The sequence below is a fragment of the Rhizomucor pusillus genome (genome assembly GCF_041956525.1).
Source record: "Rhizomucor pusillus strain CBS 183.67 unplaced genomic scaffold VTP01scaffold_18, whole genome shotgun sequence".
In the NCBI taxonomy this organism is placed as follows: domain Eukaryota; kingdom Fungi; phylum Mucoromycota; class Mucoromycetes; order Mucorales; family Lichtheimiaceae; genus Rhizomucor; species Rhizomucor pusillus.
In genome coordinates, this window is record NW_027192160.1 from 289,084 (window position 1) to 306,460 (window position 17,377).

General features: G+C 45.0%; 7 protein-coding genes across 7 annotated transcripts; 5 read left to right on the plus strand and 2 right to left on the minus strand.

Annotated features, from left to right (window-relative positions):
* Positions 1-879: 879 nt before the first annotated feature.
* VTP01DRAFT_3774 (uncharacterized protein) lies at positions 880-3,006 on the minus strand (the record flags this gene model as incomplete). Its single annotated transcript, XM_069382382.1, has 10 exons — positions 880-1,021; positions 1,087-1,163; positions 1,225-1,333; positions 1,407-1,624; positions 1,702-1,858; positions 1,918-2,118; positions 2,180-2,243; positions 2,304-2,634; positions 2,696-2,724; positions 2,790-3,006. 10 exons carry the CDS (start codon positions 3,004-3,006, stop codon positions 880-882), a joined length of 1,545 nt encoding a protein of 514 aa, XP_069236100.1.
* Positions 3,007-5,537: 2,531 nt separating this feature from the next.
* VTP01DRAFT_3775 (uncharacterized protein) lies at positions 5,538-5,921 on the plus strand (the record flags this gene model as incomplete). The annotated part of the gene is made up of 1 exon (XM_069382383.1): positions 5,538-5,921. One exon carries the CDS (start codon positions 5,538-5,540, stop codon positions 5,919-5,921), a length of 384 nt encoding a protein of 127 aa, XP_069236101.1.
* Positions 5,922-6,887: 966 nt separating this feature from the next.
* On the plus strand, positions 6,888-8,335 carry VTP01DRAFT_3776 (uncharacterized protein; the record flags this gene model as incomplete). The annotated part of the gene is made up of 3 exons (XM_069382384.1): positions 6,888-7,140; positions 7,204-7,614; positions 7,671-8,335. 3 exons carry the CDS (start codon positions 6,888-6,890, stop codon positions 8,333-8,335), a joined length of 1,329 nt encoding a protein of 442 aa, XP_069236102.1.
* Positions 8,336-8,559: 224 nt separating this feature from the next.
* On the plus strand, positions 8,560-11,856 carry VTP01DRAFT_3777 (uncharacterized protein; the record flags this gene model as incomplete). Its single annotated transcript, XM_069382385.1, has 10 exons — positions 8,560-8,651; positions 8,711-8,855; positions 8,916-9,083; positions 9,154-10,272; positions 10,338-10,840; positions 10,898-10,977; positions 11,045-11,207; positions 11,270-11,442; positions 11,504-11,560; positions 11,624-11,856. The coding sequence occupies 10 exons, from the start codon at positions 8,560-8,562 to the stop codon at positions 11,854-11,856; spliced, it is 2,733 nt and encodes a 910-aa protein (XP_069236103.1).
* A 1,286-nt stretch (positions 11,857-13,142) lies between these two features.
* VTP01DRAFT_3778 (uncharacterized protein) lies at positions 13,143-14,038 on the plus strand (the record flags this gene model as incomplete). The annotated part of the gene is made up of 3 exons (XM_069382386.1): positions 13,143-13,564; positions 13,626-13,833; positions 13,925-14,038. 3 exons carry the CDS (start codon positions 13,143-13,145, stop codon positions 14,036-14,038), a joined length of 744 nt encoding a protein of 247 aa, XP_069236104.1.
* Position 14,039: 1 nt separating this feature from the next.
* VTP01DRAFT_3779 (uncharacterized protein) lies at positions 14,040-14,610 on the minus strand (the record flags this gene model as incomplete). Its single annotated transcript, XM_069382387.1, has 3 exons — positions 14,040-14,165; positions 14,282-14,387; positions 14,582-14,610. 3 exons carry the CDS (start codon positions 14,608-14,610, stop codon positions 14,040-14,042), a joined length of 261 nt encoding a protein of 86 aa, XP_069236105.1.
* A 302-nt stretch (positions 14,611-14,912) lies between these two features.
* VTP01DRAFT_3780 (uncharacterized protein) lies at positions 14,913-17,325 on the plus strand (the record flags this gene model as incomplete). Its single annotated transcript, XM_069382389.1, has 7 exons — positions 14,913-15,204; positions 15,275-15,428; positions 15,486-15,990; positions 16,048-16,578; positions 16,640-16,761; positions 16,828-17,044; positions 17,107-17,325. 7 exons carry the CDS (start codon positions 14,913-14,915, stop codon positions 17,323-17,325), a joined length of 2,040 nt encoding a protein of 679 aa, XP_069236106.1.
* Between the last annotated feature and the right edge of the window lie 52 nt (positions 17,326-17,377).

The following is a 17,377-nucleotide window of genomic DNA, read 5'->3' on the forward strand; positions in this document are numbered from 1 at the left end:
GCAAAAGCTGTTTTCAAAGGAGACCTGAATTTGCATCGCTACGCGAACACGTCAATCCGCTTATCGTACGGCTATCTGAGGGGAAGCAGTCGCGATTTGCTAACCAGGAAGGCCCGCAAAGCGCACCAGGCAGCCCATTGTATTAGTTTTCTTTACTGTCGTCACAATACAACAATAGTTAGTCTTCATTGAGTCTCCTCGCTTTGTTGCCTTAAGTCTATACACACCGTATCAATTTGTTAATCCTCAACTTCACTTTATGCCTCATGTGTGATATCGCTTAGTGCTCCCATACGACCTGCACATAAATGTCGCTGCCCTGTGTTTCTCCTGTAGCCTGAATCTGGATCCTCGTCTCTCACACTCCTGGGTCTTACTCAGCCGAATTGGAGGATTAGCATAAGGGGATTAATCCGTCGTCCAAATTCCATCATGGATACATCCAGTGTTGGAATAAATGGTCAGTCATGAAAACCAATCATGCCACACTAGGCATTTTCCTCAAAATCTTGCCTTTTATATCGATAACTCGCTGGAATGACCACTGCTGGATCTGGAGACACCTCCACCGGAGGCGTCAGAATATATGTTTTCATTCTACATACACATGTGGACTTCGTAAGATCTGCAGGAGCGAAACAGCTATTGCTCGTTGGAAAAGGAATACCAAGAAAATACTATGAACAACGAAAAAAGCTGACTAGTACATTTTGGTTAACCCTTTGAATAGCATTCTAAAACATTAAACATGCGACTAATTTCTATTGAAACATGCAAGAAAATCGACTATTCTTAATGGAGGTTGTTGTTGCTGTTATTAGTGATGTTGTTGGGTGTAGCAAAGTGGCCATGGTAATTGTTGTCAAAAACTCCATTCTATTATTCCTCGCTCTGCTTTCTCTTCTTGCCGGCTCGTGCTTTGGGTCCCCAGTTGGGTGTAGGGTTCACTTGGTATCGCACCAACTGAATAGATCTCGACTCTGGATATGCTTCTGGATGTCTGGAAAAGTCTACTTCAATGCTGTTTGATGATAACAATTGTAAGAAGTCATGAATCTCGAGATACAAACACGATTTGACAGCTACCTGGGTTCCTTGCTGAGAATAACTTTAGCCGGAGAAGTCTCTCCTAGCTTCTTCTCGTTGATCGGGTTCTTCTTGACCTACAAGATTATAGTTAGCACAGCTGTTGTGCTCATGAATTTAATATTTGGATGCTTGTACCCAGGCACGCATGACATCCCAAACTATGTGCGATGGAGCATCTGTTTTTACAGTTTGAGGTCCACAATGTGATGTCGACACCTTGTATCCAGCGTTTAGAATACCAGAGCTATGTGCATCAGCAAATTTTGCCATTATTAGTACAAATTATTACATTGGTGCTTGGCCAGAAAATCACTTACAATAGGTCCACCATGGGTATACTGTTGCAATGGAGCGTGCCGCATAATCTCTGCAACGTCCAATACAAAGGAGCATCCAATTCTTCACTAATGACAGTAAGCATACCCTTCATACGCTGGAAAGTTCCATAGTTGGATTCGTTGGCCTTGACGTGCTCTAACATTTTCTTGACAAATGTCTTGTCATGCAACGGTGCACCCCACGCAGGACCACCGATCTGGATATATGATACTCCGTTAGTTTTTTTTTTCTTCATATCGGAAAGCAGTTCTTTCCACACACAAAACAACATACATGATGGATCTGTCCGCAGTTGCGGCAAAACTGGTCCACGGGAGGGCCGGTAGCTGGGGAGTGTCGTTCAGCCCCGTTGTCTTTTGTAGAAATCTTGCCGATAGGTTGCACGTCGTAAGCATGGCAACCTGTACATTCATACATCATGCTTATCTTGCTACATTGCAGATAGTGAGTACTCCCCATTGGCAACTGCAGTCCGACGTTGGTTCTAACCTGGCTGCCTTCTTGACTTCGGCGGGGGAGGTGTAAACCCGTACAAATACACGAAGATAGAAATCGATACTGCATGACATTAATGGCACGATGTGGCGACGGTAGCGTCCTGCGGATGTTTGCAAGGTTTGCAGAACGATGCGAAGTGCCATTTCATGGGGGAATGTACTTTTCAGCGGCATACCACCGTACTTGCCAAAGCTATGTAAATCATAAGAAGTTAGATACAATGTTTTTAACGATTTACAAGTATAGCACTTGCCAGGTTTCCGGGTGCATAGAGCCAGTTAGAATGGCCAAATCGGTGCATGTTACACACAAGAGACCTAGCAATTATGAGCAATCCTTCTCCTTCCAACAGTATATGCGGCAGACCAAGCATTTACCTCCTTCTGCGACCGCCTGCACTGCACCGTCAATGAAAGGCACGGCCGAACCGTAAGGATCCAAGTCAATTACGTCGTATTTCTTGGCGCTGCCGATAGCACTGTATAGAACTTGCATGGCATCGCCCTGGTTGGGTCGCACCAGTTCATCGTTTAAACCGTTGTGTTGAATGTTTCGTCGAATCGATTCAACTGCCTCCTCTTCCAAGTCGTTAGCGATTACTTGCTTCAACTTTGGAATTTCTTTTGCGTATCGGATCGATCGTAGTCCACTCGCTGCGAGAGCTTCCAAGATGGTAAATCCTTCCGTGTCAATGTAATTCTTCAGATGCTGTGACATGCAAAGATTCAGTACACTGCCTATATGTCCTTTTTAGGTGGATATTTAATACCTTCTCGGCTTCTTCCTTTGCCTTTTCATCTTTTACGAAAATGTTAACATTTCTACAAATAACGACCATGATTACATATGTCTATTTTTTTTACCTTTTGCTTTGGCAAGCTTCTTTTCCAAGCGTTCTCTCTTCTCGGCCAAGTATATCTCGCTCCACGTTCTAATGGCGGCAATGGACATGTCGCGGTTGAATTCTTGAACTGGATTGTAAAACACCTCATTGCCTTTCGGGAACAAGATTGTTGCCTTGCCCTCGGTGACAGGCGTGTAAAGCGAGGTATCGACTTTAGCGTTGGCGTCGCTACTCATGTGGTACTGCTGCTTTATGATTGAAAAGTCTGCCTTGCTCGAAACAACAAGAAACTGAACTAAACGTAAACTTTGCTGTCGTCTGATCGCGATCAGCATGCACAGCCGGCATTGTCCTTGACAGCCACACAAAATCATCTCTAAAAACATTTAAACTCAGCTGAGCCGAAGCCCAGTTTCGCATGAAACTCACTCTTTGGCCCTCTATTTTCAAAAAGTTCGCTGTGTAGACACGATTTTTCTGGCGGCTGTAGCGCATTAGTAGTTGATACTTTGCTATTCTATTCGTGGTGGACTATACTTAATTAACTTACACATTTTTTGCATGTTTTGGATGGAAGAATGTATAACAAAATGGGCTACAAAATTAATGTCTCCTTTTGGAGTTTGGCAGGCAGAACAGACACCAATATGAGGATTAAAAGGACTAGACAGTTTTTGGATATTCGGCACCTGACGCAAGGAGGGCTCCACCACGGTCTGCAGTTAGAGAGAAAAATGTACTCTTATGAACCAGGCATCTGTATTCCATGATCATTGGTGTCTTTGCATGACGCAAGGAGCATCCAACAGCTGTTTTAGATACTACATTGAATTCTACGATATGGATTGACGGATCAATACTGTACTTCCAGAATCGGTCCTTTCATTGCACTAAGACGCGGTTCGGGATAATGATATGAATTTAGGGCAATGAATGGAGCCGGTATATCACTGCATCACTAACCTTGTGGTGTGAAGCCCTCGCACAATGCTTAGAACTTTTGCCCAAACCCCCATATTTCGTTTTCCTTGCTGCGCAGATCCATCTGACACATGCTTTCTGGCAGTTCCTCGGAAAGATTCTTAGGAGTGAGACAAAGAAAGAAGGTATTCCATCTGAATTCGGTTTCCATTGATCTCGAAGATATACCTTTGTGTACCTGATTAAGCGGTCGACTCGTGGGCCCACGTCAATTAAATACGGAATATACATGATTGAAATTGATTGTCAAAAGATTCCGTACTGTGAAACAGTTTTATATGAAAACATTTCGGAATGTCTGCATATAGCAGTACGGCCATCGTTTCTGATAACAGCATCGTGGCGACAAACGCGCAAATTTTTATTGCCATGGCAAGTGCTGCTCCTTTGTTCTCTCTTTCTCTTTCTCTCAGAGAAATCAATGAAGATAACCAAGAAGGTAAGCTGGAATACTGCGCATTTTAATATACAAACTGACTGCTTGACAGTAGGATAAAGCATGCCTATGAATATCTCTATGCCTGACCAAGCTGAACTTTGAGCTGATCGCGCGCTCTGGTGTGTATGAAGATCTCTCCATTGCCTCCTTTGCATAGCAGGCCGAGCCTAGCTTTTAACATTGTTTCTGGCATCTATGAATGTCTGCCGTTTGTTCTCTTTGGCTTATTAAGTCGAGGTTTCCTTCCATCATGTCTCTGATATCAATAGATCTCCTCTGTTGTTCTCCTTTGCTTATGATTGTAATGACCCCTGGCGCAAATTGGTGCTACCCTCCCAGAATGCGGTCCTTTTGGACTCAATTATTTTTTTTTCTTTTTCACCAGCACTTGACCGCACCCGACACAGTGACTGGTTCCCGCTCCTGCAGCGTAGAAGACGATGCTAATAAAGCTAGTCGCATGAACTCCGTTGTTCTCACACTATATGCTTTTAGACATTCTACCCGTCACCGAATTCCTGTCGTTTCGTTGATCTTGCATATATCGGTAGACAGGTATATACTTTGTTTTTCTGTGGTCAGATGTTTTTTGCTGCTCCGAATTGGGACTACTGTGAACCAGTATTTTGCATGCATGGCTGTCGACTATAAGCTCGGTTCTTTAGGTTGCTTCTGTATCCACGGCCCACCGTCCATTGACGTAGTTGAATTTTGCCTGTTTCCAGACATTTGAATAGAAACTGATAGACCGATGGTACTGTTCCCGCACAGTGTTCTATATGAGAATATAGGGGGTAATTTCCCTATTTATCCATTCACTAATAACCCTGCTGCAGCTTTGGAGTGGGCAGCACTAGAAGCAGATCAATTCTTCCTCGTCGCAACGCGGTCGTATTGATATCCATCTAGTTAGAAAATTATGCAGAGAGTGTGCTGGGTTTTGACCATTCACGGAAATCGTGCGATCTTCAGATACAAGACTAGAGAGCTTTCTGCTGTCGTGGAACTATGTGGGAGGGGGAAAGTACATTCTAAACTTGGATTCCCGTCCGAGATACTGGTAAAAGCGCGATGTTCACACGCGTCAGTTTATCAATTTTCATTGGATATAGTAAGTAACAGAATAGAACTGGAAAAGGTCAGAGATACGATATGAAACTACACCCTGACACAGATCGGAAGAGTACGCTGACTCGCGCAAGGTTACGATCTGCAGAACCTTATGCTGTGTAATGTTTGCGACGCTGAAACGTCTTCAGACTAGAACAATAGATCTTGTACAACTTTATAAAATGGGGAAGCAGGTGGTAGCAACAGCTCAAACACGAGTTGCTCTCTCTTTCCTCGATGTTGCTCAAGACTACATTTGCTGTTACGGCCACTCTTCTTTTGCTCACTTCGAGCCACGTTGATGCCAAGCTGTGTACCTGTGGGGACTTGCAAAATGGAGATCCACAAGAATTTCAGGCGACCGGTGAATGCTGCCAGCCACCCGTTGGAATCCTACCTAGGTTCTATCCTCCCAGATGTGCCATACTATCTGACGAGGATGACGGTTATGCAGAACATAGCAGGCAATTTGCAGAGTGCTGCCGCAGCAAGGATATCGAAAGCGACTGTGATGCAGATGAGTCGCTGCTTGACTACTTCTCTTGGACGAGGCAACGAGCAATATATCAAGAACCTGAACCAAAAAAGTCGGTATCCGGCGAGAAGCCTTGCATGAATTGATAGGTCCCTAGCTTCCCCTTACTCTGTACTTGCTGTGTTCATTGTATGCATTTCCCGTGGTTACAATGGTCAATAGGATATATGCTGCTTAATCACAACTTTTTATTGCTCTCTACATTTTTTCTGGTTTTTTTGGTCATTTCGATATTTACAGTAATTTGTAGCATATAGCTCGATTCTTCGATGGGTCGTTTGTGTACTCAATTCACATCTACCGAAATGGTGCATGCACTTGGGAAACTGCATGATGTGGTAGACTTCGGATCGTTGGTGATCTCTGAATGTCAGATCTGCCGAGCGTGAGCTTTTGTACTCCGAATGGATACGTCATTCGGAATCGATTGCGTACTTGAAGAGGTTTCCCATTTTCAACAAACGTCTTTTCCTCTTTTCTGATCACGCGCCTGCCCTACATTTCCTTACCCACATCTTGACACTCCCGACGTAATCACCAAGGTAAATGTCCTTTCTGGCCGCAAGTCTGGAGAAATACCTCGCGTTATCCCCCCCTCCGCGTCCCTCTAAATCTGGACCGTGCATCATCAATCTTTGGGCAATCAATCACTCTGGAGCCCGCTTTCCTGGGAAAATTTCAAATCTTTTGAATTGTCACGCTCGATCATCGTACCGCTTGATGAAGATGTGAATAATCATGTCTCGCGCGACACGTTGATTGTCGGTGGCGCAGTACTGTACTCACGACGAACTCGCTCCCTTTCGGTCACTTGTTGAAGAAGTATATGTATTGATTATATCTTCCTGCCACGTTTCGGGATAACGAGATGGCTTGACGGTTGAAAATTCAACGTCTTAATCAGAAATGACGGACAACGTGTCAGCCTCGAATGATGATGCCGGCCTAAGCGGCGGGGAGCGCGCCAACTTGTATTTTTTCCTTGACACTTGCACCTCTCAACTTTTGATCATTTACTAAAATCTACCCTGTCTCGCGCCAGCTTTCCCAAAATGTCTTCTGCTGACCACGCTGACGATCTCATTGACTACGAGGAGGAGGATGAGCAAATCCAACAAGATAGCACTGCCACCACTGCTGCAAAGGAAACAGAAACGAACGGTGCCGCTGATACCGAAGGCGATGACAAGAAAGACAAGAAGGGCTCTTACGTCGGTGTGAGCTCAACAGGTTTCCGCGATTTCCTACTTAGACCCGAATTACTGCGAAGCATCATCGATTGTGGTTTCGAACATCCATCTGAAGGTAAGGAGTAAAATAGGAATGCAGTCATTCTCATTTACACTGATTTTCTGTTTGTTTGTGTAGTGCAACAAGAATGTATTCCTCAATCCATCCTTGGTATGGATGTTATCTGCCAGGCCAAGTCTGGTATGGGTAAGACTGCTGTCTTTGTCTTGGCAACTTTGCAACAGATTGAGCCTGTCGACGGTGAAGTCTCTGTTGTCGTTCTATGCCACACTCGAGAATTGGCTTTCCAAATTCGTAACGAATACGCCCGTTTCAGCAAGTACCTTCCCAACATCCGCACAGAAGTATTCTATGGTGGTGTATCCGTGAACAAGGATATCGATATCCTGCGAAACAAGGAGAAATGTCCTCACATCCTTGTCGGAACGCCCGGACGTGTATGGGGTCTAGTTCGAGACCGACATTTGAAGCTAAACCACGTCAAGCATTTCGTACTCGACGAATGTGATAAAATGTTGGAACAACTTGGTAATTTCATGACACGACCACTTCCAGTCGATCCTGTCCTAACGATCACAACGTAGACATGCGACGAGACGTACAAGATATTTTCCGTTCCACGCCACATCACAAGCAAGTGATGATGTTTTCAGCAACTCTGGCAAAGGAGATGCGACCCATTTGCAAGAAATTCATGCAAAATCCTCTCGAAATTTACGTCGACGATGAAGCCAAGTTGACTTTGCACGGTTTACAGCAGTTCTATGTTCAGCTCGATGAACGTGAAAAGAACCGAAAGTTGAACGAACTGCTCGATAGCTTGGAATTCAATCAAGTCTGCATTTTCGTCAAATCAGTTCCTCGCGCGAATGAACTGAACCGCATCTTGATCAACTGCAACTTCCCCAGTATTTGCATCCACTCGCAAATGAGCCAGGAGGAGCGCATCAAGCGCTACAAGTCATTCAAGGACTTTGAAAAGCGTATCATGGTTGCAACCGACATTTTCGGCCGTGGTATCGATATCGAACGTGTGAACATTGTCATCAACTACGATATGCCCGATAGCGCTGATACATACTTGCACCGCGTTGGTCGTGCTGGTCGTTTCGGTACCAAAGGTCTGGGTATCACCTTTGTATCAAGCGAAAAGGATACGGAGACTTTGAATGATGTACAAAGTCGATTCGAAATCAACATTACGCCGTTGCCTGAAGACGTCGATGTTAGTTCCTACATGGCTTCGTAAACAGCATTATCTCACCTACAACGTTTCATTTTTTTGTGTTTCTTTTCCTTCTTTTTGCTGTTAATCCTTATCGAAATGAAAACAAAATGATTTATATATTTGTTGATAAATGCTGCCTTTGAGAAGTGCAATATCTGCAAAGTCACGCGTCCTGCAAAGGGTGACACAGCGGTTTCCCTTGATACATCGAGCAGCCCCGCTAGTTTGGCACGACTCACGCCGAAATGGAGAATAACCTGTTTTCCGCTCATCTCGTGAGAGGTTTAACGGATAAGATATATGATAAGCGCAAGTCTGCTGCGCTCGAGATTGAAAAGTATGAGCAATTGGCACATGAGATCGAACACTATACTGACATTATGGCCATTGGATCAGACTCGTGCGAGACAATGAAGCGGCACCAGCATACATTACAGACATAATCGACACTCTCGTCCAAGACTTTGTATATTCAAACAATTCCAATGCACGAAACGGCGGTCTCATAGGACTGGCAGCCACTGCTATAGCTCTTGGACCTGTCAGTATCTACATATGTGGATATCTCTGTATACGATAAACTGACATGTATATTATCTAGGCGGTGGCACCTTATTTGGATAGCATTGTGCCACCTATCCTGTCATGTTTCAGCAACCAAGACTCCAGAGTCCGTTACTACGCCTGTGAAAGCATGTATAATATTGCCAAAGTCGCCAAGGGCGAAATATTACGGTTCTTCAATAGTTTATTTGATGCCATGTGCAAGGTGTGTATTACTTTGCAAATAGCGTGTTTATGAGTAATTTGTCGATTCTATGTCTAATTGCATCGATTAGTTGGCAGCCGATCCTGCTTCAACCGTGAAAAATGGAGCTGAATTACTCGACAGACTGATAAAGGATATCGTCTCCGAGCTTTCCACGACATATGTATCTCCACATCAGCAGCCATACAACCCGGTTGAATCAGAGGAAGAAACTTCGAGTCTGGTAGTCCCGACTTCGTTACCGAGGAACACGGCCTTCTCACTACCACGCTTCATACCAGTTCTCAGCCAGCGGATCTACGTGAAAAACTCATTCACGCGACAATATCTCGTCTCTTGGATTGATACTCTGAACTCTATACCCGATCTGGAACTCGTATCTTTCCTGCCCGAGTTCCTTGATGGATTGCTCAATTGCCTAAGCGATCCGAGCAACGAGGTCAAAGTTTCGACGGAGAACCTGCTGGGTGAATTTATGCAGCAGATCAAAGAGGCAGCTTCAGTGTCAGAGAGCGATGAAAATGGCAAGGGCACGTACATACCTGGCCAGGGCGTGATTGTACAATACGAGCGAATCGTGGAGACACTTGTCAAGAATCTGAAATCTTCAGACAAGGACATTCAACGTACAGCGCTGCAGTGGATTAATGGATTTATTGGAATTGCAAAGGACGTGGTTATCCAGTTCACACCGAGGATTATTGTATCAGTGCTTCCAAGCCTAGCGGATCCGAACGATATGATCCGGGAAATAGCAACAGAAACAAACCAGAACTTGCAGAAACTAGTCTTATCTTCACCGACACCTACCTTACCAACGCCGATGTCGCCTAGCGTCAGCGATCCTGTCAATGCGCCCACGTCCCGTCCAGACATCGACGAGCCACCAGCAGCAGTTCAGGCACCTCCTCCAATAGAAGTTGGCACTGGAGAAGGGATTGCGGCAGAGGATACTGCTACGGAAAGTCTGCCTTCTCAAAAGCTAGCAACAAATGCAGCTGCTCCTCCGGCACTTCGCAGAGTGTACCACTCTGATGTTGGTCGGCAAACAGTCAAGAGCGGTGAGGATCCTTTCGACTATCAAGCGACGGTCGCAAATCTTCGCTTACAATTCTTGAACGAGCATGAAAAGACCCGCGTGGCTAGTTTGGAATGGTTGCTGATGTTGCATAAAAAGGCTCCTAACAAGGCAAGTTGTTGAAATAATTAGGAGGAAAAAGGGATGCTGTATTGACTGCGTGTGTGGATATACAGATTCTGACGTCGGACGACGGTACATTCCCTGCGTTGTTGAAAACTCTATCCGATTCCTCTGAGGAAGTTGTTCGACGAGATCTTCAGTTATTGGCGCAGATCTCGTCGTATTCCGATCACGAATATTTCCGGAGCTTCATGGCCAACCTTTTATCGCTATTCAGCACCGACAGACGGCTTCTCGAGACTCGAGGCAATTTGATTATCCGACAGTTATGCCTCAGCTTGGATACCGAAAGAATTTACTGTACGATCGCGGATATCCTAGAGCACGATGAAGATCTAGAGTTTGCGAGCATCATGGTGCAGAACTTGAATATCATTCTTACGACCTCTTCTGAGCTAAGTGATTTGAGGAAACGTCTACGAAATCTCGACCACAAGGATGGACAGCGATTATTCATTGTGCTTTACCGATCATGGTGCCACAACGCTGTTGCGACATTTTCGCTGTGCCTGCTCGCACAAGCATATGAACATGCAGCGAACATGCTGCAGGTCTTGTATGTAATTTTCATCAGAAAGAAACCGGCCAATCGATATTGACTAATATTCTTTAGTGCCGAATTGGAAATCACAGTCAGCATGTTGATCCAGATGGACAAGTTGGTGCAACTGTTGGAATCGCCCGTGTTTACCTGTAAGACAAGAAAGAGTTATGCACGACCGTGGAAAAATTGGAAGCGGTTTTGACATGTGACGTATAGATCTCCGTCTGCAGTTACTGGAACCCGAGAAGTATCCGTATCTGTACAAGTGTCTGTATGGCATCCTGATGCTCCTGCCGCAATCATCAGCATTTTCAACCCTACGCAACCGACTGAGTAGCGTCTCGTCATTGGGATATTTCCACATGATGCCAACAAAAAGGTAAACATTCTAAGCGAAAAAAAGTGACGATTTTGCGATTGACTGATCGTTTCGCACAAAAGTATCTCTGCTTCTGCCAGCAACACCGACCCAGGCGCGGCCACCAAGCCGAGAGCATCCAAATCTGGATCGGCAGCGTCGTCGCGCAACGTAGATGATAGTATCATCAAATTCCAGGAACTTTTGCAGCACTTCAAAGCAGTGCAGTCACGGCATGAGCGGCAGCGAAAGCAAGGTGAGCTAGACGAAAATTTAAAAAACATATGGTGCGACGACTCTAACAAGGAATACGATAGCAATGCAAAGTATACCCAGATCAAATACCTTGCGATCCCGGCGAGCGCGGTATAATAGTATGAGCTACTTGGAATGCTGATACGTGGAAAAACTAATAAAGCTCTCTTATGCCTGTCTAGGTGATCCATCGGCGCTCGTGACCAGAAATGATGGTTTGGTTCTGAGTGGCGGAAACCAGCAGCACAGTGGAAGCATCGGTGGTACCGGCGCTGCAGGGAATGGATCAAGTTCAAATGGAAGCAAGAATGGCACATTGAAGCATCCGACAAGCAACTCTTCAACGGATAGAGTGCGAGGTGGAAACCGGATGATGACCCGCAAGACAACTGCTGCAGTTCCGGGAAGAAAATGAAAAATGTCAATTGCTTTTTCGCGCTCTAAAACACAAAACACCTACCTTGTTGCCAAGGAGTACAGCACAGGGAAGATAAATGCATTGTCGAAATAAACGCACTAAATTTTAAAGCAATTTTGTGCGTTGAGATGTGTTCAAACCACTAATTTGAGAGATTTGTGGCCAAGCTGGACCTCCATTTGTGTTCCTTAAACCTATCCTCCGTCCATTGATATCTTCAGAGATATCGATTTTGGATTCGCAAATTCCTTCTCTGCGAGCAACACCAGTTCAGGCGCGGCAGCCAACAAGGTCGAGGGTGGCATATTTCAAATATCAAGCACTTCAAAGCAATGTAATTCTGGCAAGAGTGGCAGCGAGAGCAGCAGAATAAGCTAAGAGATCAGAAGGAAACGTATGGCGTGATGATTTTTTCTAAAGTATACCCCGATCAAACATTTTGCGATCTGGGTGAGCGCGGTATAATAGTATGAGCTAATCGGTATGTATGCTGATATACATGGATATAAAAAAGGGGCTCTGCTTGCCTAGATGATCCATCGGCAACCCATCGTCTGGAGCGATGGTTCGGAGAAGTGCTGGTGAGCCGTGCTGTCGGTGCTGAGGCGGGAGGAAACAAATCAAATTCAAACGAAATCAAAGAACAGTACGTTGGAAGCACCCCAAAATTCCAATACTTTCAGGGACCGGGTGCTGACCGGCGGCGCTGCTGCAATTTCAGGAAGAAAATAACAAGCGACACAGACGACCCCTTGTTTGCCAAGAAGATGGAGCATTGATTGTTCGAAATAAATGCAAGCCTCTGATTGGGCAAGGTTTTCATTTTTCACATGAGCAGCCGGTTGGAATCTGTGGGATTTCCTGGGAAAAACCGAAACTGTTGCTGGGCCGACACGTGAGGTGAGCCACCGGGAGACAGGTCCCTTCAGTCCCGTATTGGCTGAGTCATCTCCACGAACCCAGCTGGGCCAGCTCTGCCTAAGCGTTTCTCCGAAACCCTGGCAACCCTTTGAAAAAGAAAGATGGAACAGCGTAGACTGCAGATACTACAAGCAGGTCGGCGTAGTGGAGAGAGAACAAAGAGTTAAAGGACCAAGTAAGATTGGTAAGCCAGAATTTAGTCAAGAAGTAAAGGGAAGATTGCGGGGAAGCAAAAAGGGGAAAGATGGGCCCACGGACTCACATGAAAATCAACGAACTGGCATGAATGCAGCTTACGAAAGGAATTTAAAAATATGAAGCCCTTTTTATCTTCTTTTTTTCTCCTTTCCCCGCATTTTTCCATGGCCTCAACAGCATCCTCTTGCAGCGATATGGACGAGCCTGAGAGCCCCACCATCTCTTCCGTCTCCTACGACCTGCAGGACCTTGTCGAGCAGTACAAATCACAACCAGAGCTCCTGAAACTGATCCTGACAAGCAAAGTCGAAGAAGACAAACGACGAGCTGAAGAAGCTCGCCTGCGTGCCAAAGAACTCGATTTTTACCTCCACCACCAACGACGATGCTCCTCCTCCTCACAATCCTCCTGCGAATACTTCCAGCCCTACCCTACATCATCCATCCGACGACGACATGCTGCCGAAGACAGACGACGACGGAATTCGGCTGCTGCTGCCATGATCGCCATGGGGAACCAAACTGCTTCTGCTGCCGCTGCTTCTTCACCTTCTCCTCCTCCTCACCACCTTCAATCACCCTCCAGGTAATTACATTTTTAAAAATATATATACCTTGCTGCTTGCGCTAACCTTCTCTACTAAAAGCATTTCTTCATCCTATCCATCACCACCCGTTCTCGATCAAGACGAAGACCGGCCTCGCAAACGGCGCGAGATGCAAGCCATCACCAAAATTGTCGAAACCCGCGAATTCCCCTACCAAGACGAGTACTTTTGGAAGAACAATGGAAACACAACACAAAAGAAGACCGGCTGCAAAAGCATTTATTACAAGTGTAGCAACAGCAACAAGGTAAGCAAGAAGAAGGGGCGGGGAGAAATATGCGGGAAATTTTTCAGCTGAAATTTGCGGGATGGGCTCATCATATCACTATCACTTTTAGGGTTGCCCGGTGAATAAGACAGTAACCGCAAGGCCAAATGGGGAATACTTGATAAAATACCGAGGAGTACATTTGCCGGAATGTGGGCACGTCGAAAGGATCCGCGATTTATGATTTACGCTCGAAATACGGCGAATGATTCATCAAGACTATGCTCGTGTCGAGCACCCATTCTCCTACTTCCAAGTACTTTTCTATGTAACCTCGTATATCCTTGTTCTGAATTCTCGACACGGCTGGCCTACATTATACATAGTAATTTTTTTTGATTGATTGAAAATGTTGTGCTTTTGTTAGTCTCGTATATAATATGCATAATAAAAAAAAAAGAAGCAAAACTATGGAACCAATACTTGCTGAAGACCCGTAATGCGTTTGACTCCGGCTAGAATGGCGGAGACCAGGACGGCATCGACCGTGAGATGAAGCAATTTGCTCCACATGATGTCCTTGATGACAGAAACTGCAATAGGTACTAGTAGTGACGACAACTTGAAAAGATTGGACACACAGTAGTAGGAGGGAAGGAAGAAAGAAGAAAAAATTCGGCCCGTCGTCATCGGGCGCAGTGGGCTACTGTAATCATGTGCTTTTCCAGACTAAATGGTGACCCTAGTAAGCTCACTTCAAATAGCAAACTTCACTGTCCTCAGTTACAGATTACTTTTCTGCCTTTTTCTTGCCATAAAAACCTCGTTCGTCTCAAGATTTTGATCGTATATCCTGATCAGTCATTCGCGATGGAGAAGAAAAAGCAATGATACCGATCTATTTTAACACTCTCTTGATTAATAGCAGCATGATTGCTTACAAACTTTTGATTTTATTGCATGGTAAAGCTCTATGCTGTTAGATAATTCAAGCAGACATCGCACGCGCTGCTGCTGCTTGGTGGTGCAACGACTCCGCTTTCAAGCGGCGGCTTGTAACTTTTTTAGTTTTTAAGGTTGCCCTTTTTTGGATAGAAGTTAAAGCCTTACACTATAACATGCCTCGCCCACGACGCACCAAAGGGCGCGACAAGAAAAAGAATGAGAGCGACAATGTCGCTAACGGGTCACAACCTGGCGGCATGGATCCCAACCGACCGACCGACCTAGCGCCACAGAGTTACGATCAATCGATCGATCAGAGCAACGTTGATGCCAAAATGGAGGACTGGAAGCAGCAAGTCAGACCAGAGATCGATCAAGGATTTGGAACTGTAGACGAGGAATTACAGAAATACTTCAAGTCAGTTGAAAGCACCTTGGACGAGCCACCGTTCGAATCTGCGGAAGGTCAGTTTCGTATAAAAGGCTGATCGCTTCGGTAGTTTTGTTATTGACTCCATTGTTTCGAATATATTAGACCAACGCACATTTGTCGATAATGTTTACGCAGAAGTTCAGGGCAACGAACTTAAGCTTGTTGTCAACACGACTTGCTCCTTTACTCTTGAAAAGCTGATCCGGATATCAGACGATTTCCAACTTCGCGTGCTTGCTGACAGTCTCAGTGGCCAGTAAGTAAACGCCAATGTGTTCGGAAAAATGGAACTTCTCACAGGTACTTTTTCTAGCACCGTTCGATTATTTTCTGATCGATGCGCCTCGCATGTACTGCAAACGATCTTGTCGTTGAGCCAGAATGTGATTGAGAGAGAAGTTGAAGAAGCTGGAGCAGACAAGGTGAAGCAAGCGGAAGCAGGAGAGGACGGCGAATTGCTTTCAATGGAACAGCTTGTATTGAACATGTGTGAAGATATCAAGCGTCACTTTGTTATGCTTCTGCACCACCAGTTCGCCTCACATGTGATCCGATCTCTCTTGTATGTACTTGCCGGCAAAAGAATCAACGACATGGGCGATATCAAGGGACGATTCCGCAGTAAAAAGTCAAAACAGTTCAAAGCATCTCACGACCCTTATGCTGGCAAACTGCCGTCCAAAGTCTCGCCAGTGTGCAAAGTACCAAAGACTTTCAAAGCTATGCTTCAGTCCTTGACGGAACAAGTCTCATCCATCGAAAATGCTTCTGAAATGCGAACATTGGCAGCGCATCCTATTGCCAACCCAGCTCTGCAGGTATATGTCAGGAGAATGCGGATTGAAGATTTAAAAAAGCGCTGACATGTCAAATAGCTGCTACTTGAATTGCTCGAAGATGACAAAGAAGGGCAACAGACAAAGACGGTTCTGCTGGATCGGATCATGTGGGGATTCGCCTCTGAAAAAGATGCCGAAGAAAGTACAAAGAACAGACGACAGACTTGGTTTGATGAGATGATGCAGGACAAGGCCGGTACACATTTGTTGGAAGTCATTCTCAAAATTGCACCGGATGCAGTATACCAAAAGTTTTTCGACACCTTTTTCAGGACAAAACTCGTGAAATACAGCAACCACGCACTCTCCAATTTTGTGATCCAGGCCCTGATATCGAACGCACGAACAGCTGCCCAACTTAAATCGATCACTGAAGAATTTGATGGATTTGGCGATTTACTGCACAAACACAAATTTGGTGTTATCCGAAGCATGGTCGAAGCTTCAGCTAGACTAGATGCCGAACAGAGCACAGTCATCAAGTGGTTGTTGGCTGCTTTGGAAATCACTGAGAAAGCTGACCGCAAGGATTTTGTCAATTGCTTAATGCGCATGATCACTTTGAAGGTAAAGATACGTCCTTAGTATCAAGAAGGAATGGCAACAATATTCATCTATCCTTTTGTAGCAATGGCAAGAACTTTCTGATGAGGAAAAGAAGGATAATAAGAGCTTCCATTTGCAAGGATCGCTTATCATTCAAGCCCTCGCAAAGATGCCGACCAAATACAACGAGACAGCTGTGCATAGGTATGACTTTCACGACGAGAGCGTCCAACCAAAAAGTACATTATCTTGACATTTTTGGCACTCTAGTTTGCTGTCACAACCTGTGGAAATCAAGCTATCATGGTGCTACTCCCCTAGCGGATCGCGTGCCTTTGAAGCGTTTGTAGTATCTGATGAAATGAGCCACAAATCAAAGAGAAAGCTTTTCAAGAGCTTATCCGAAAACTATACCGACTTGGCAAAGGATAAATTCGGTAGCCACATTATCGAGAAGATCTGGGAACATGCTGACATTGGTGTCAAGGTATGGTGGACAAATTTCAATAAGCGATAGACGACGCTTTTTGTACTGACAAAGTGTTCTAGGAACTTATCGCAAAAGAGCTTGTCAAGCGCGAATACGATTTATCAGAACACTATATCGGCAAATGTATACTCTGGACATGTAGAATAGACCAGTTCAAGCGAAGACACGACGAATGGGTCGAGCGAGAAAAGGGTCAAGAAAAGAAGAAGGAGATTTTCAAGGATATTTTTGAAGAACTCGACCGCACCAAATCAAAGAAGCGAAAAGAAGCGCTGTAAACATCATTTGTTTGTAAAATATTATCCCTCTGCATATCCATAAATAGCATTG